At 41.0% G+C, this 19,782-nt stretch overlaps 1 protein-coding gene across 3 annotated transcripts in view; it reads left to right on the forward strand.

Moving 5' to 3' along the window:
* Positions 1–1,461: 1,461 nt before the first annotated feature.
* The window catches only part of PPP4R3B (protein phosphatase 4 regulatory subunit 3B), a 30,447-nt gene continuing 12,126 nt past the window's right edge, over positions 1,462–19,782 (forward strand). Inside the window, exons 1-8 of one of the 3 annotated variants that reach the window (XM_028725117.2) lie at positions 1,462–1,995; positions 3,928–3,983; positions 7,382–7,480; positions 8,384–9,007; positions 14,652–14,729; positions 14,920–15,036; positions 15,785–15,901; positions 17,760–17,909. In XM_028725117.2, the coding sequence (XP_028580950.1) occupies positions 1,854–1,995; positions 3,928–3,983; positions 7,382–7,480; positions 8,384–9,007; positions 14,652–14,729; positions 14,920–15,036; positions 15,785–15,901; positions 17,760–17,909 (1,383 nt within the window). In that variant the 5' untranslated portion in view covers positions 1,462–1,853. The remainder of the gene's footprint in view (positions 1,996–3,927; positions 3,984–7,381; positions 7,481–8,383; positions 9,008–14,651; positions 14,730–14,919; positions 15,037–15,784; positions 15,902–17,759; positions 17,910–19,782) is intronic. The other 2 variants (XM_028725115.2, XM_028725116.2) reach the window with 2 other exon arrangements.

Below are 19,782 nucleotides of genomic sequence, written 5' to 3' on the forward strand. Positions count from 1 at the left end.
AATTGTGATGTTAACATTTAAGTCTCACTTTGCATACCTTTTCCTTTGCAAATTTTGTCACCAATTCCTTCAGGTCAAAAGTGCTGATACTTGGGCATGTTCAATTGATATTGTTGCCAAGCCAGCTACTCTCTTTTGCAACGTTGTTGAGTTTAAGGAGGCTTTTTTTTATAATCTTGAGCTTTGAGAAAACGGCATGTGAAGCGATTGTTTGCCCATGTGGAGGCAATGGGCCTGAAGCCTTACCCACTATTTACTGGTTTGCCCAATTTAGGAGGATTTAACGGCAGCCGCATTCAAAGATTTAAACATCCCAGTTGATAGATAGATTGAGCATCTGATTTAACTTTTTATTAGACGACAGCGTCCCCTACAGATCTGAAAAAGTGGCCTGTTTTGGCCTTTGGAGCAGCAATTTTAAGGAGAAAAGTTTGTGGTGGGTTTAAAGTTAAATTATTCAGGGGAGCAAATTCATCTGACAGAATGCCTGGATTTAAATTTTTTTTAAAAAAATTACTATGTGATGTATTTTATTCTGTTTAATGTATTTGCTGTTGTTATCGGCTTTGGCTACACAAATAAATAATATTCATATATCCGTGATAACTGAGGGAAGTGCTTTCACCTCGGAGGTGATACCCGCCCATGCCTGCATCCGTTCTTTTATACGTTTCAAATAACATTTAAATGGGAAAATGGTACGGAAAAGGTACAAAAAAGAAGGCAGACACAAGAACCTTCAAAGCTTTTAGAAAACACAGCCCACTTTCGTCTCATTTGCAACAAAGAAAGAACATGCGTAGAACCTGTGAACCCGTGGCATGACTACTTTTCAAACCGGCAGCTATGGAATCAGTGTATTATTTCGTTATTATTTATCTTTGTTAAATTTGTATGTCGCCCTTCGTCTGCACATCTCAGGCTCATAAAAACACAAGATAAGAAACACCTGGACATAGTTGGGGTGGTGGTTGTGTGTGGGGAACCTTAACTGATTGTTTCAGGTAGGTAGCATTGTTGGTCTGACACAGTTGAAATAAAAAAAATAAAAATTGTCCAGTAGCACCACAGAGACCAACTAAGTTTGTTCTGGTACAAGCTTTCCTGTGAATGTACACTTCTTCAGATAGATTGTTCCTGTATTCAAAATATTGGTGCGCGTGTTACTTATTTATAATTAATTAAATTTAATTTTAATTTAATTTTAATTCCTGGGAAGGGCTGTGGACGTGTGTTTTTTTTTTATCTGCGCGGTCCTCAGACTCTCGCCACATGCGTCTCTCTGCACGTTTTTTTCCCTGAGTCTATGTGCCGTCAACTGCCAGCAGAGAGGTCGAGAGAGGCGAAGGAACGCCGCCTTCCCGCGCTCAGAAGGAGCAGGCGCAGCCGCGCAGGCGCAACCTCCCCACCCCATCAGCTCCTCCTCCTCCTCAGCCCTTCCCTTCCAAACTACGCGAGCTCGAAGGCGTCCGCCCTCTCGCGTTCGCTTCCCTCCGCTTCTCGGCCGCCGTAGCCCCTGCTAGTGGAGCCCGTGCAGGCCTTCCGCCCCGCTCCTCCCCCCTCCCTCCCCGGCTCTGAGAGGAAGAGAAAGGCAGGGACGGGACAGGAGTCGGATTACAAGATGGCGGCCGCGCCGCGGTGGTAGTCGCTGCTGCTGCTGCTCGCCTGGTGACGCTGAAGGGAGGGGGGGGGGACTCGGAGGCGGAGGCAAGAGGCGGCAGGCCCGGGCGCCATGAGAAGCGGCGAGTTAAAGGGCTCCTGAGCGGCGGCGGAGCCCTCTTCTCCTTCCCCTCCCTTCCCTCTGCCGCCCCTTCCTCAGCCCCTCGCAGTCCGGCCGGGCCGGGCCGCGCACCATGTCGGACACCCGGCGGCGGGTGAAGGTCTACACGCTCAACGAAGAGCGGCAATGGGACGACAGGGGCACCGGGCACGTCTCGTCCACCTACGTGGAGCGGCTCAAGGGGATGTCGCTGCTGGTGCGGGCCGAGTCGGACGGTGAGGAGGGGCAGGGATAATGGGGCGAGGCGGAGGCTGGGCTGCCTGGGACAATGGAGAGCGGCAGGACGGGGAGGCGGCGAGGTGGTCCTCAGGCCCCGAGAGGGCCCCCCTCCTCGTTTCCCATCGGGACCCTGAGGAGCTTCCCCCCCCCCCACTTCGTCCCAAGGCTGATAGCTTAGGGGGCAGATGGCTCCCCCAAAGGGTGCCTCGGAGCACCTCTTGTCTCTCACCACACAATCCTCCTTCCCTCTCACTTGAAGTCTCGGGAGCAAGTTATTCGTGTTTTTGTTCTCTCTTCCCCACCCCACAAAATATTAAGGGGGGGAAATAAAGGTTGGCAGGCGCTGCTGATTACCTCCCTGCAACAATATCAATAATTGCAATAATTCCAGGCGGGTTGGGCTAGATGACCCTCGGGGTCCCTTTGCCAACTCCACAGTTCTGTGATTCTAGCCACTCTCTTCCCTCAGTTCTTGTCTCTTGCAGCCTGCCCTCCTTTACAGATCACAGCTCTCTTCTTTTCTCTCCCCCCCTCTCCACTCTCTTTAGTACCCTCCCCATAAGGTTGCAGAAGTCATTAGTAATCCCATTCCCCCCATAGTTAAACATTAGTTGTTTTCTGTCATAAGAAGAAAGGGGCTGAAAGGTTAAAAGGGGGGGGGGGGGAGTGAGGCAGCTTCCCTACTTAGTCACCTTCGTTCAGGTGATTCTTACTCGTAGATGACCAGGCCACCAGGCCGTGGCTGTTTACAGGCCTGCCGTGGTATCAGAGTTACTCTTCCAAATACCACTAGTCTTTCCACTTCCATCTTCCTGTCCAGACGTGAAATTCCTTGCAGTTCTAGAAAGCTTGGCTCAAAAGCTTATCCCAATGAGATGACCCACTCAAAGGCACTTCATACTTGATAACGAAATTTTTTACGTTGAACAGTATTCTTCAGGTCCTTGTTCATCTGACAGTTTTACAGGAAAAAACCCTAAACACTTCCTTAGGAGAAACTAGTGCCTACGATGGGGAAGGAGACCCCTCTCTCTTCTCTCAATTCCTGCCTCTTTTAAGGCTACTGAGCCCATTACTCTGACAGATGTCTAAATAATATGGAACATAGTCTCGAAAGTTTTTTTGTGTGTGTGCTAATACTTCAACTTTTAGAAAAGCTCAGTTACTAGTTAGTAGCTCTGAATTCGACGTGTTTATTTCGAATTGTATTGAGAACTGGGTTATAAGTATCCAAAGCACTGCCTTAACATTGCCCCTTATGATGGAATCTTTATAAGCCTCTCATTGGAAAATAATAAAAAATATATATTTTTATGTTTTGGTGTGAAGTCCTCTTTTAAAAAAGTTTCCTTGTTGCAATATATTTGTAGCAAAGATTTAAACTCTTGTTGTAATAGGTTCTTTTTCTTTAAAGATCAGGAAAGCTGTTTTTAGAAAATGTATTGGCAACGTTGCTAACGAACAGGTGTTAATGTGCTAAATAAACCTTGTGAGGGCTGGAAAAGATTACTCGAGCGGTTGCCACGATACATGACTGCTTAGACACACACATAATACAAAGTTTAGGGTTAAAGAGTTTAGTGTTATGAATATACCGCAACAGAATATCTTCTTCTTTGGCGATCACTCCTAGTCGAGTAAGATTGAACAGAATATATGTCAGCCACCTCAAGAAGATAAGAATACATTATTTCATGAGTAAGAAAATTTATATGGCATAGTTGTATTTGCTTTTAGTTGCCTCTCAAGGTATTAGAATGGTCTTGCAGATGTGTATTTTGATTTTGTGTTTATCTCTGCTGTCTTTCATCATTGCTTGTATGAAACTGTTAGACTGGAGGGTGATGCTCTGAAACATAGGTTACTGATTTCTGTAAAACTCATTTTACTTCACATAGGTTCCTAACTGCAATTCTTCTTTTTTTCAGGTTCGCTTTTGTTGGAATCGAAGATAAATCCAAACACTGCATATCAAAAACAGCAGGCATGTACTAGCTTTTTCCTATAAGTATCTACTGTGTTGCCATTGTACAGAAATCTCTTGTTTGCACAGAGTTGGCACACTACTTAATTGCAAGTGCATTCTATGACAGAAAGGAAGGAACCTGGGGGGACGGGACTTTAAAAGCTAGATTACATGTTTCTTTGACCATTCTAGTGTTGGAATGATTAAGGAGTACTTAGTCTGTTATAAGTACTGCACCATTTCCCCCATATTGCAAATTAAGTTTAGTATATTAATTTGGGGGGCAGGAGGGGATATCCCAGATGCGTTTTCTCTTTTGAGTTTAATTCCTTGCAAAGGCTTACTGATTAAAGTTACAGCCATAGAACAGTTTTGGATAATCTTCCCCATCTTCATAAAACTATGATTGCATCCTGTCTTATTATTTTGGTTAGCTTCCTGATTTTACACAAGAGTTTTCCACCTGAGATGTATTAGGAACTTAAAGTTTAATGCAAAGCAATAATGAAGCACTGAATCCATCGCATGAGACGAAGGCAAAGTGCTCAGTTGTGATACTTGCCCCCAGCTTCACAGCCCATGTTTCATGATGCCAAGAAATATTGTCTGAACTCAGCCATAAAACTGATTCCTAATTCCATTATTATTATTATTATTATTATTATTATTATTATTATTATTATTATTATTATTATTATTTATTATTTACTGTGTATGTGTGTGTGTGTATATATATATATAGAGAGAGAGAGTATAATCCCATAGTAGACTTCCCTTTGGTTTACAGAGTAACCTACACATGGTGACTAAGAGCCTTATTTCATCAGTAACTTTCTAGAGAACAAAGAGTTCATGGATAAAAAGTGTATTTTGAATTAGTATGATGTTAAAACAAAAAAACCCTTTCACAATGACTCCTCTGTAAGAATGTCACAAAGAATATGAGTGATAAATATTTTTGAGAACGTGGCCTGACATGATAGGCAGATGTTCCAAATCTCATTTAGGGCACTGCTACCCTGGCTGGATCTGTCCCTCAATAAATAAGGTTAGGGGAAAGGTTCAAACTGGCTGGTGCAGAATTTCAGAAAATGTAACACTTCCTTTGGATCTTCAGGAAGCTACAAGAGGTTCAGCACTGGGTGTTGAGATATGAAATATGAGGATTTTGGAAAGAAACTGTGTAGGAAAAAATTTATACGCCCAGCAGTGAGGCTTGTGTCACTGAAGACAATTGTAGGTTTCAGATTTATAGTTGGATCCACAGAAGGTGACCTGACTTCTGTCCCTTTGGAAAATTTCACTTGACTTCATTAGAACTCTGCTGGCACAGGAACCGTTTTGCATGGAATAGAATGAAGGATCAGGGCTGAAATAAGTAAATCTTGTCTATAAATAGGTTTAGCAAGGCTTGAACACAAATTCAAAAATACACAGGTTGCAGCCACTTGTTATCCTTTTCAATCATTCTACATATATATAGAAACTCTTGCATACATTTTAGTTCCAAGAACAAGAAGAATTTAGTAGTAAACATATAGTTTATTTTTACTGTAGTAAAGAGCCCCTCCTTTTTCACTCAGTCCTAGCTCTTATGGCAGCATATATGAAGCTGTTTTATGCAATGCAGTTGCAATATTAGTGTTGTATCCAAGTTGCCTCCGAAGGTTTTTAACTAGTAGAAACAGGTCTGATGCAGGAGACAGGAAGCAAATTTAATACCCACCCCACCAAAAGAAGCATTTGGGAAATATTGGTGGTATTTCATTGTTTTATGTATTTTGGGAAAGGATCGAAAATCCCAAAGATGGGATTTGATGCATCATCGTAGATGATTATATAAACGTCTTCATAGAAGCATAGCCAGGTTGCCAGTTCAAGCATTAACAGAAATTACTTTAATATTGGCCATGTGTTTGCATTTCAAAAATGCCTGAAATAATAAAAGCAGCAATATTGTTAACTAAGATTCATTTGTCTTTTGTTTTGATTAAATTACATTGGTTGGGGGACCCTCCACAGCAGATTTTGGGGGGCTGGAGGAGACAGAATTAAAACAAGAAGTCCCGTTGCACAAATGATTTTTATTTGTACAAGTGGGCAGACTTCATTCTCAAAAAATGTGGTTCAAAGTTGGTACTCGTTTCTTTAAGGTTGTTCAATAGCAGTCTTTTAATGTATGCTAGGCATGCTTTTGTACAACTTAAAAGTTATAAAAATTAAACATTTCCCACTAATTTTAAAATGTTTTTTAGGAAAGGGGTTTTCTTCATAGCTTCCTGACCTATCCTGATCCTGTGAACGAAAGATGGCAAGATAATAATTAACTTGCAAATCTCTCCGTAAAAATAGAAATCTATCTTTTAATGACTTTGAATTAATGCTGCTTCAGTGAGAGGGGGGTTTTAAGATCCTGTCCCTTTACAGTATGGCTTTCTGATCCTAAATACATCAGCTGTATGTGTTGAAAATAAGAGTTGTATCTCAGGAACTAGTTAAGTGGTATATCATGCAAGCTTTTCAACTCCTGTTGTATCCCCATGAACATGATAAACAATGGTCTCTGCCTGCTCGAGAGCAAAATCAAGAGAGGTGAGGTGACTTCCCATTTTCTCTGATCAAGTAGATATTCATTGCCAGTGTTGTGTGTCGTGTCTTAATGCTGAAGGCTTCACAGTATAATATAATTTTCTGTAAACGAAGAAATGCAAAATTCTATCTGGATCATCACGAATACTCATAATGTCAGAGAATCCCCCCCCCCCCCCCCCAATTTCAGGACATTGCAGTTCCCTACCTCTTGCTGTTCTCTTTCTAAAAGAATAAGAATATATTATTGTGACAATTAAGATAAATCATTATACTTCCTGGGTGAATTTGATTAGGTTCTGTGCATGCCTTTGATAGGAACATAGGAAGCTGCCTTATACTGAGCCAGGCCATTGGTCTGTCTAGCTTGGTATTGTCTACAATGATTGGCAGTGGGTTTCAGGCAGGGAGTGTCTCAGCTGTATCTGGTGATGCTAGGGATTGAATCATAGATGTTCTTAAATACATAGCTGGCCTCTTGGCCTTTTATCCAGACATGCATAACCAAAGAGTATTCAACTGCATTCATTGTAGATCATTGGTAAATTATATTGTAAAAATAATGCTGCCTGTATAATATGAAATCAGTTGTAAATATTATTGTTTCTTTAAACTGGAGGGTTAATATTTCTAATTAAAATTTCCTAATAGGAAATTGTGAAAGGGCATATGAAGAGCAGTTCTAAAAAGGTAGCATTTTTTAAAGCAAAAAAAACCCAGTATCCTGTTTCACCAAGTTGTTTTGTTGGATATATCAACCTAATTGTATGCCACTGTTGTACTTGTATGGAATCAAATAATCAGTATAGTATTTCGTTTTGAAATAGGATACTTTGATTGTTTGGTCAGAAGCAGAGAATTATGATTTAGCCCTGAGTTTTCAAGAAAAAGCTGGCTGTGATGAAATCTGGGAAAAAATTTGCCAGGTAAGGTTAATCTTTTAAAAACTTACCACATTTTCATTCCAATCATATTATTTACAAATCCTACTTTGAAAATTGAAGTAATGTTATGCTGGCCCAGTTTATTTGGACCTTTATTATTGCTTACATGTAGTAGAATTTCATGGTGCAGTGTTAGAACTTCATGGCATCAGGGCACAGGCTTATTTTACAGTTTCACCTGCTTGCTCATTTCATGGGTGTTTTTCAATTGCCCCTTTTTATATTAATATTTTAGGCTTCCTTGGCACTTTACATGGCAGCAAATGTGCCTGCAGTGCTACAAGTTCATGCTTCGGAGAAGCATTCTAAGCTCCATGACATGTACATGTGTGTGAAATAACATGTAACTGAAAACATGTGTGAAATAACATGTAATTGAAAACATGCTGCTGTGTGCCTACATGTTACGTAAAATGCTTTATGTGCACCTGTATAGGAATATAATGTGTAAGTTTCATCCAATTCCTAGGACTGAGCTTTAAACCAACTACTTGGGCTGCCTTGTCTCCTAGCAGAGTACTCCTGTGCCTGGAATTACAGCCACCATAGACTGCATGTGACTCTCCTGTATGACATCTACTGGGTTGGGATGTGAATAGAACTGTTGATCCTTTGCCAATGAGTCATGTTCAGAACAGTTGCTCATATGCACAGCTCTGGTGGGCCACAAGAAAGTTCTTTCCCCTTTTCGCACTATCAGCATCTGCCGCAGGAACAGAGCCTGAGTTTGCGCAGCCCAAGAGCCACATTTCATCCCTGGTCAGTTTGCAGAAGCCTATTAATGTTATGTGATTTGACCAAATTATTTATTTCCTCTTCTCTGCCACCGACAGTCACCGGTATGTTTCAGAATGAGTCAGCAATTGTTCATGTTTCCATTTTTAGGTTCAAGGTAAGGACCCTTCAGTGGAAGTCACACAGGATCTCATTGATGAATCTGAAGAAGAGCGCTTTGAGGAAATGCCAGAAACAAGTCATTTGATTGATCTGCCTACTTGTGAACTTAACAAACTCGAAGAGATTGCAGACCTAGTTACCTCAGTTCTCTCGTCGCCCATCCGTAGAGAAAAACTAGCTTTGGCTTTGGAAAATGAAGGCTACATTAAAAAATTATTGCAGCTTTTCCAGCTTTGTGAAAACCTAGAAAATACTGAAGGCTTACATCATTTGTATGAAATTATCCGAGGAATTTTGTTCCTCAATAAAGCGACTCTTTTTGAGGTGATGTTTTCAGACGAGTGCATTATGGATGTTGTGGGATGCCTTGAGTATGACCCTGCATTAGCTCAGCCAAAAAGGCACAGAGAATTCTTGACCAAAACAGCAAAGTTTAAAGAGGTCATACCCATAACAGACTCCGAACTTAGGCAAAAGATTCATCAGACTTACAGGGTACAGTACATCCAGGACATCATCTTGCCAACACCATCAGTTTTTGAAGAAAATTTTCTTTCTACTCTCACATCTTTCATTTTCTTTAACAAAGTCGAGATTGTCAGTATGCTGCAGGTAAGTGAAACTAGAAGTTTGGAAGGCTTGCATTTTGGAGATTTGACTTACAAATGTGAGGTTAACCGTAGCATGCCTTTAGTTCAGTGCTGTTTGTGGTACATGCTTTTAAACCTAATTTATTAGTTCTGGTGCTTCCTCCTCACCCCCCTTGGCTAGCTTTATTCTTGGCTGTAATGTCTCAGTTGTGTATTTCACAGTCTTCTTCATAAGCACAGTGCATTCCTTCTAAACCAGATACATTACGTTCAGCTCATTCTGTTATGTGAGAGGTAGGTGCCTTTCAGCAGTGGCCTTATTCGTGGCAGATGGTTAACAGTTTTTTCCTGCTTATAAGCAGCTGTGTTGTGTGTTGTATTAAAAGCAAAATGCAGTATAAATAGCGACTCTCACAAATGCTATCATTAGCCTTCTTACACTTACAAACTGTAATATTCGAATTGTAACATTATTTGATTAAGGTTTTAAACAGGCTGCATGAGAGAGGCACAGCTTTTTAATTCTGTAAATGTTTTAGCTCTCTATAAAATTATGCAACAATCATAAGGCTCTGAAGCTAAATCGAAAACAAACTTGATAATATCTCTTGGCTGGCTTATGATTAATGTTTTTTGTTTCTGTGAATCCTCTAACAGAAAATATTTTTAAAATACGCAGGAAACAAATTAAGAATCTCCTGAGCATAACCTTGTTCATCCCAAGAAACTTTTTAAAAAGAGCTAAACCAAGGGTTTGACTGTAGAGGACATAGGAAGCTGTATCATGTCCACCTAGCATAGTGCTGTCTATTGTGACTGGAAGAAACGCCAGCATTTCACATAGAGATATTTGTATCACCACCTACCTTAATTGAAGATACTGAGGACCGAGCCCAGGACCTGCTGCATAAAAATAATGAGCTTTCCCATTGATCTGTTCTGTAGTCTCTTCCCCAAGAATAAAAAAGCAATCCTCCTCCTAGTTAACATTTTTTGTTGTTGGCATAATCTTATTTAGAATTTGCTGTTATAAGTCTCCTAGATGTTGGAAATCTTTTTGCATAATAGCTTAAAAATAGAGTTAAAGGGTCTGACAAATCCTCTTTTTAACCCCCTAGCTGCTAGGACTATTGTTTGAGAGCTCCGAGTTCATTTTTAGGTACTCCTAATTTTGTAGTACAAATAATGTATTGAAGAAAACATTTCACATGCCAGCATTTAAGAATATAGAACCTTGTCTTCCTACATAGTCTTAGTTTGCAGTTTTTATATGTCAGATTGTGGGAGCCAAATGAAAACGAGTGAATTCCAGCTCTTCGGAGGCTGTAAACCTCGTCATTTTGCTCTTAAGCCCTTAAGTGGCAGCATATGGTAGTTCACAAACTTTTGGAAGATACGGCCAGAACAAATGTAGATTTAAATAATGTGATGTGGTTCTTAAAATAATGTGTCAGTTGCAATGTTTTATTAGCTGCCATACCACCTGCAGTGTGTTATCCATAGGCAATTGCTTGGGTTCAATTCATCTTCAATTTCACCCTGTCCAGTGAAAAGACAGAAGTTGACTAAATCTTCGCTAAATGACTACTTGGATCATTGTCATTTTTTGTCGATAGCAAGGTGGTTGAACTCATGCCCATTGTTGGGCATAACCTAACAGCAGCGCAAGCCTAGAGTGCAACAAGATATACTGTACCCTGATAAATCTTTTAAACCTTTGATTATAAGACGTTGAGGAAAGCTTTCAGTTTTTCAGATGATAAAATGTTAGGGAACACTTTAAAAAAGCTGTGGAACAGAGTGGAAATGCCCTTTTTAAAGACAATACTTAAGTCACTCAAAATGTGTGGTTTAAAGAGTTTATGCAAGGCGGTGCAGCATCAGAAGGGTAGTTCCTCCATATATTGCAGACATAAACAATAGTCAGATCAAGATGTACTTCTGCACCTAGACAGTGAGTGTTACTGTCTTCATGAGATAGTGAAGTGCTGCATGCCTCCTCCCAAAAACATTTGACCTAGTTTAGAGACACTGGGTGGGATTCAGCTAAAGAGCCCCGGCAGCAGAAGCCCCATGCAAGGACTTCCCCTTTCCCCTTCCACTGCACATCTCCCATACCCCCCAGTTGGCTCTGGGGCAGTTGGGAGAACCTCTGGAACAGTGCACAGGGGGAGAAGAGGGGGATTAGTTCTGACTGGCAAGCTGCAAGGTACTCCAAAAACAACTGGAGATCCAAGTTTGGGAAACCCTGCTCAAGACTCAGAGCTATAGTCAACTAAAAAATTGCACAAGCAAAAGAAATTCTGCTTCTGCAGTGGGTCTTCACCCCCCCCCCAAAATGCACAACCTGCACTGACCCCAGATCTGCTTCAGGGGGTTGAGGGAACTCCCACAGTAGATTTAGGGGGCTTGGGCTGTGGAAGAGAGCGGCAGCATTCTGTTGTGCAAGTAGAAATTCTTGGGCTGACAAAATATTTGCCTTAGCACTACATTGAATAACACACTATTGCTTGTAATGGAAGTCCATGTAGATTGGCCCTTGCTCAGTTTTACAACTTAGAAGTTCTTCCTTTGCTCAGGCGTAAGCCCTTTATTTGAGCTGGCTTTTTATGGGTGGAGGCCAAACTGATAATGGATGGGGATTTTAATGGGTGGGATTTTTCTAAGATTTTAAATGGATTTACGTTGTTCTTGATGCTTCGAGCTTGATTTTAAATATTCTGTTACTTGAGTACTTTGATATCAAGTAGGATAAACACCTAAATTGCTAATACGTCATAAACAATACAACTTCTTGGTATTTCCCCCTTTCTGCCTCCCGCTTGTCTTCCAAAAGCAGAACACATGGAGGAGATATTTTCAATACTTGCCAACAACTGTGTTTTGGAAACAGTTTCTTTTATTTTGGTCCTTGGCTGCTGCTGCTGCTGTGGCAACATGAAATTGGTGTACTTTTTGAGGTTTCTTGCTGCCTGCATAGCTCTAAGCATTCCAAATGAATAGATGTTGGACGACTCTTCTGATTGGTAGTGTTATGAGCAGTAGTAGGTAGAAGGGACCTTAATTACTTGATAACTGAGGTCCAAAGAGCTACTTCAGAAGACAGCCCAAGGCTTTATGCATGCCCATGGGATTATTTTTAACTTCCTTGTTTGAATAGGAATATTTCAACCATGGCATATATATAACCATGCCATGTTGCAAACACCTTGAAAGCTGCTTCGGTGATTTCTCTTACGCCGTGATTGAAAAACAGGCACACACACTGGTATGTGTAGTTTGTGTGACTTTTTGGATCTTCACTTACACCCGTAAGCCATTTTGGAGGTTCTCCTCATAACCTCAAAGCTTCCCCCTACTTTCTGGGGGCAAGCAAATACAGAGGAAACTCAGGTCATGTCCAGAGTAGGAAGAAGTTTTGCTTGCTGTAGAGTGTAGACAATACAGTGGTGCCTCGCAAGACGAAAATAATCCGTTCCACGAGTCTCTTCGTCTAGCGGTTTTTTCGTCTTGCGAAGCAACCCTATTAGCGGCTTAGCGGCTATTAAAGGCTTAGCGGCTAAAAGGCTATTAGCGGCTTAGAAAAAGGGGGGGGAGCGAAAAAAAATCGCAAGACTCGCAAGACATTTTCGTCTTGCAAAGCAAGCCCATAGGGAAATTCATCTTGCGAAGCAACTCAAAAGCGGAAAACCCTTTCGTCTAGTGGGTTTTTCGTCTTGCGAGGCATTCGTCTTGCGGGGCACCACTGTACTAGACATTATTAACTAGTGTTTTTTATATTTCCTTTCAGGGTCCTTAAAAAGACTTAGCAAATAGAAACACTTAAGCTATAACTTGCAGAGAAATGACTAGTTAATATTTGGGACTGCCCAGCACAGTTCCTTTTTCTCCAGTAATGCCCCTGCACCCATGCATTACACAAATGAAGAAATAACTGTATGCCTAATTAATTACTGACATACTTCCTACCTTTTTTATCTAAAGTAAAAGTGATATTCAGTACTTCGTAAGCTTTGATCATTGGACTCTTGTGTATCCAAATATCCAAGGGAAGGAGACAATTTGATGTAGGGATATGTCCCCATATATGTCATGAGCATGACAGTTTGTGACACAGTCATTAACCTTTGGTTGAGGAGGGTTGCATAAGAAGCAGCTCACTAACTTACGGGTCCTGGTTTTTTGTGTGCATTATGACAGTTTCATATAATGATGCATTTCTAAGAGTTGGACTATATCTAAAAATAGCATGCAAACTCCAGTGTCAGAGAAGACCTTAATGAGATGGCGGGCCATTTTGGGAATAGGACAGTAGGAAGCAAAAAATGGCTATGACCTATTTATGTGTTACCCACCCACCTCCAGTTCTAAAAGTGTGTTACATCTGTGTTTTGGCTTAGCAAAGTTACATTGACTTATGTGCAGCTGAACCATTTCCAGATGGGAGGAAACTTGTAAACACTAATATATCTGTCTTGTTACTGTGTCTTCCCAGATTATTAGGAGAGAATGGGGGGGGCATTAATCTGTACTGTTTTTTTAATGACATGTTTTTAGCTCCTTAACTTAATTTAAAGGCTTGGCTTGCCCCTGCCTTGCACTGTGCCTGCCACTTCCTTCTCCTAGTTCACTAAATCTTTTATATAATCTTTTCACAGTCAAGCTCAACACATGGAGCACTTAATGCTAGAAAACTATCAAGAGGGTTGAAATAATACGACTCCCTGTTTTTGTTTTTGTTTTACATTTTTTAGGTCAGATACACCAGTTGAGAATGAGTCTAGCATCATCACTGTTGAGTCTGCAATTGACTTCTAAACTTGCAAGGCTTAAGAAATTGTAAAAACTCAGTCCTAAATTTCTTGTTGGAACAAAAACACTGGCTGGATTGTTCTGTTGAAGTCACAAGTGCTTGAGTTCTAAAACTCGTTAAATTTGGTGTGGAGCAGCAAAGTAGCAGTGCCAGTTTGATACCTCAGACAATCCACAGATATAAATGTGTAGGGCTCAATTGCACCTCAATTTGAGGTTATACAGATTGGATTGAAGCCTCATATACTCAGACCATACACCTAGTTATAGGGGTGGGCAATAATGTGGGTGTAATTGGTCTCATTGGCTTTTACTTCCCTCCATTGTTTCCCAAAGAAGCTTGGAGGGAGTAAAGAGACCTGAGTGAGAGGAGGAATCCTCTTCCCCCTGAAGAAGCTGGATGGAGAAGGAGATGCAGAGGTTTATCGGGGACAGGAAAAGTCTGCTTTCATTCATTCATTCATCAATTTCTTCTTACTAACTCTAGTCATCTGTATTTTGAATTCATTGTATGGATACTTAAAAGAATCTTAAGCTAGGTTCCTATACTGATTGGGCACAAGTTGACCATTATGACTGATAGACTTGTCGTTGGTAAATTGAAAAAATGTTGTTCCTACGTAATGCTGCTTGCTGCAGTGGGACTCTCTGGAGGAAAAAAGTGACTTGTAAATCTGTGGAATCTTCCTTACTAGCTGTGAAAGCATAGGCAGTATAGCACAGGTGGACGCGTTAGCTTAGTGGTACATGAAATAAGAGAGTAACTTGCAACAGTACAAAACCTGATTTTGCATTGCAACTCTAAAATAGAGAACTTTGTGTCATAACTATGTAAAAATTGCTGTATTGTACAGGAAGATGAAAAGTTTTTGTCTGAAGTTTTTGCACAATTAACTGACGAAGCTACAGATGATGACAAAAGGCGTGAACTGGTAAGTCCGGTTTGGATGCTTTTAACTTGGGAAATAGTGTGCTAATGCTACTGCCTCTTTTGCTTGAAATATATGTTCTTTGTGTTGAGTAAAACTCAGATTCTGTCAATATCAGAAACTGTATAAATGTTTACTTATTGGCTGTGTACTGGCACTTTCTGTATTGAAATGTTTCTTTCGCCTCCTGCAGGTTAACTTCTTCAAGGAGTTTTGTGCATTTTCCCAGACGTTGCAGCCGCAGAACAGAGACACGTTTTTCAAAACTTTGGCAAAGTTAGGAATTCTTCCTGCTCTTGAAATAGTAATGGTGAGTTGAATGATAAAGTGCGGGCAAGATTTGAGGTGTCTCGTTGGTTTGTCTTTCCATTTTTGAGCTATTACACTCTTTCAAATTGTTCATAGGTTGACTGATTATAATACCAGTCTCTGATGTATGCAGAGCCTTTGAGAAAGATACAGTTCATAGATATTTAAATGATTACTGACTTAATTTAAATATACAGTGATCACTAAAGTGACAAATATGTGTGTATAAAAAACAGAGCACTAAGATTCAGTGGTCATGTTTAGATATCCAACAGACAGAGGAAAAAGGCTTTTTCAAATTTGTATCCTTTAAATCACGTTGGGTTGCACTCAGAGTTGCACTCTGGAGGCTGCAGGGGGAAGGAAGATTCCAGAAAAATCACACACACCCCTTTTCTGGTGGGAGTGTCCTTTGAGCAAAGATCCACTCACAGGAACTCTGGATCAGCACATCATCTTCACAAATAGCCACTAATTCTGCATATAGTTTAACTACCTGAATTTCAAAGCAACAAAATTGGATTTATTTATTTTTTGTAAGGTAAATGTCCAAATCTACACCCTTAGATTCGCAGCCATAGACTCTTGAGGATGATAAAGAAAGCTTTTGTACCCCATGGCTTGTAGAAATAGACTTACTATCCTCTTGTATATTTGAAATCAGAGTTTCACTGCATTTTAATAGCTTTGTATAGCATTACAACCTCCATAATACATCTTTTTCACTGTTAATATGATTTTCATTTCAGGGCATGGACGATCTGCAAGTTAGATCTGCTGCTACAGATATATTTTCTTACCTGGTAGAATTCAGTCCATCCATGGTGCGGGAGTTTGTAATGCAGGAAGCCCAGCAGAGTGACGATGTAAGAAAGATGCAGTATGCTTATATGATACGGCTGGCAATGGCCAGTCCTACCACTATGTCCCTTTTATTAAGTAAAAAATGTAGTGTTCTTCAATATTTCACACACACAGACACACCCAGTCTAAGATCACAGACTTGTACAGCCATACCTCGTGTTGCGTCCACTTCAAGTTGCGTCTTTTCGCATTACGTCCCGCGGCAACCTGGAAGTACCGGAACGGGTTACTTCCGGGTTTCACCGCTCACGCATGCACAGAAATGCTAGATCGCTCTTCGCGCATGCGCAGAAGCAGCAAATCGCGCTACGCAGATGCAGCACTTCAAGTTGCGGGCATTTCACGTTACGGACGGGCCTCCGGAACGGATCCTGTCCGTAACACGAGGTACCACTGTATTCTGAACTATAATTTGGGCTGACACGAGAGCTTCCCGACCTGTTAACACCTGACATGTTTGATTCATTTAGCAAACAAAGGTTCGCTGTGAAAGAGTGTTCTCCAACAAGGGTTGCATCACTGGGTTCCCATTTACTACTCCATTGTTGGATGCTCATGACAAGGCTGTGTTACTCCTCACTGTCTTTTGTCTCCAGAGTTTGTAGCTACACCCAGTGTTTGTATCTGGGGGTGGATACAGTGGTATCTCGGGTTACAGACACCTCAGATTACAGACGCTTCAGGTTACAGACTCCGCTAACCCGGAAATAGTGCCTCAGGTTAAGAACTTTGCTTCAGGATGAGAACAGAAATCGCGTGGCGGTGATGCGGCGGCAGCAGGAGGCCCCATTAGCTAAAGTGGTACCTCAGTTTAAGAACAGTTTCAGGTTAAGAACGGACCTCCAGAACGAATTAAGTTCTTAACCCGAGGTACCACTGTACCCTGGTTTGGAGCTTGAACGTTTCTCTCTCTAAATTGTGAGCAACCACAAAGCTCAAATAATAATCAGAAGTAGTAATCTGGCTGCAAATCTCATAACAGAGGCAGCAGCTAGAGAAGGAGGGTCCTGGTACTCTTACACTTAACTTTTATAAAACTCTCTTATGGAAGTGTTTGGTGTATCAGAATCTAGGCAAGTCATATTGGGCCTCCATAGTTAGGTTTCTTTCCCATCTCCTCACTGCTGCATCTAGATATACTGCAAGCAACATGTCTTCTTGTACATGTGCTGCTGGAAGAAACTACATGTAAACAAACGTGTATGAATTGTTGAGCAAAAATAGTGTGGCAGTCCCTGAAGGCAATAGATATCTGAGGTAGCAAATGGCCACTAGGCAATTAACCCTGCCTATTAACGTAAATTTGCAAAGGGTTCATTGTGAAAATCTGTTGTCTTTAACACACAGTCTCCAAAAACACTGCATAGCAGAAACATATCAAATGGTTAAAATGTTCAATAGGCTACATAGCAATAAAAATGACTTCATGGGTGAAAAAACACCTAAGAACCACCATATTACAATTTTATTTTATTACAGTTTATTACCCTTTCTTCAATTTAAGGCTCCAGGACAGGCTACAACAATCAGAACACAATGTTAATATTGAAATGCAATATTACATAATATTATAAACTGTTTAAAACTTAAAATTACAAAAATAAGGTGTATCCTAAAAATATACAAGTGAACTCTCCACGAGTTCCTTTTTTTAATCAAGAGGAAATAAACGTCCTCATCAATAAAGGTGGGAAATTACACAAAGCTCAGTAATTGGTATCCTGAGAGATGGTAGGCAAAATCTAAAACTGTCATAGATTCCTATTCTTACCCTCCCACCCACCAAAAAAGGGGGAAAAAATACTATTTACCTATGTTAAATTTCTGAAAGCGTGTCTAATTTGTCTCTGTTTGTTTCAGGACATTCTCCTCATAAATGTAGTCATTGAGCAAATGATCTGTGACACTGACCCCGAGCTTGGGGGCGCTGTTCAGTTAATGGGGCTCTTGCGTACTCTAATTGATCCTGAGAACATGTTGGCCACAGCTAATGTAAGAAAATGGAAAGGGGTAAAGAAACTTTACTGTCTAAGAAACATGTTGACTCAAATCTACTTGTCTTTTGGCACACTTTGTAACTATTTGCAAAAATGTGTGTTAGCTTTGCATTTCTGGAAAATATACTTGGAAGCATGTTTTTTCTTTAAAATATATGTATGTACCGTATTTTTCGCTCTATAAGATGCACCAGACCACAAGACGCACCTAGTTTTTGGAGGAGAAAAACAAGAAAAAAAATATTCTGAATCTCAGAAGCCAGAACAGCTGTGCAGTGAAAGCAGCAATCCCTCTTCCTGTTCTGGCTTCTGTGATGGCTGCGCAGCCTGCATTCGCTCTATAAGACGCACACACATTTCCCCTTACTTTTTAGGAGGGAAAAAGTGAGTCTTATAGAGCAAAAAATACGGTATATGTTTCCACCACAAAACTGGAATAGTAGTTTTACTTCATCTCAAATGTCGTTCCCACAGCATGATGTCAGAACGTTTTATTTTAGACCATGTCCGTGACTTTTCATATGCGTGGAGATTCCAGTACTTGTACACCGTTTTGTGTTCAGTTCAAACTTTGTCCACTCTTGGATTGAATGATGAGTTCTCCTGCCATATCTGCTTCCCAGGGGATTGAAAGGCATCAACACCATATATGGAATGGGTGACCTTTGAGCTCCCCATGGCAGGTGGGGCATGGTTAATACCAGTGCCTGCAAACTAAGGTCTTACATAATTTGGGCTGGGTGCAAGTGTTTATATAGTAAAAAAAATATTTCTGTCTGGTACAATGGGAAGAGTTGGGGATTTTAATTTAGACCAAGTTCACGCTCTCAGTCTGAAGGTTACTAGCTAGGTAAGCTGCCATGGTGGCTTTGAGGTAAAACACAAAATGTGTTGCGATTTCCTGTTCCATTGTGACTGCACAATGGAATAATTGAAATAAAGCCAGTGCTCCGTAGCTGTGTGAATGTTTATGCTGGTGCGTGCGTGCCGTATTGTCGTTTAAAGCATCTCAGTCCTGCCTTTCATTATACGAGTCTCAAGGTATCTTACAGCATATCTTAAAACTGCTGCTTATAAAACAGTTTAAAGAGGAAATAAAACACAGAGTTTAATTTCACAACAAGCCGCATCCTCCAGAGCCATTTAAAGTCATCAAGCCGCTAAAACTCAGGAATGTTAAACATATGGGAATGTGTCTTTTTTTAAAAAAAAAAAGGGGGAAATTATCTGGTGCTTGAAAAGCAACAGTTTGGATTCTATGTTAATGGGTGAAGAAAGGCAGTTGCATAACTTACCGTATTTTTCGCTCTATAGGACACACCTTATTTTAGAGGGGGAGAACAAGAAAAAAAATCTCCCCCTCTCTGCTCAGTGCCCCTTCAGTGAAGTGGCAGGAGAAACGGAGCCCCTTCCATTTCTCCTCCCGCTTCGCTGAAGGGGCGCTGCGCAGCTCTCCCTCTCTGCTGAAGCCAGGAGAGCCTTGCTCTCCCGGCTTCAGGAAAAGGAACCCGAAGCCTTCGGAGCACAGCACAAGTTCCTGCTGCGCTCCGGAGGCTTCAGGCGGCTGTGCACCAACCCCTCTCGCTCTCCAGGCTTCAGTGAAAGCAATGCGAAGCCTCCGGAGCACGGAGGGAGCGCTCCCTCTGTGCTTCGGAAGCTTCATGTTGCTATTGCTGAAGCCAAGGAGGCTGCATTCGCTCCATAGGACGCACATACTTTCCCCCTTGAAAATACGGTAGGTACCAGGGCAGAGAAGGGCCCTGCTCCACCTCATTAGGGTGAGGCCACCCTAATTTTACAGATTTTTAAATTTATTGTTTTCATACAATTTATATACCGCTTGATTGCCAAAAAAAACCCCCCTCGAAGCTATTTAAAACATTCAA

The sequence above is a fragment of the Podarcis muralis genome, chromosome 3 (assembly GCF_964188315.1).
Source record: "Podarcis muralis chromosome 3, rPodMur119.hap1.1, whole genome shotgun sequence".
NCBI lineage: Eukaryota > Metazoa > Chordata > Lepidosauria > Squamata > Lacertidae > Podarcis > Podarcis muralis.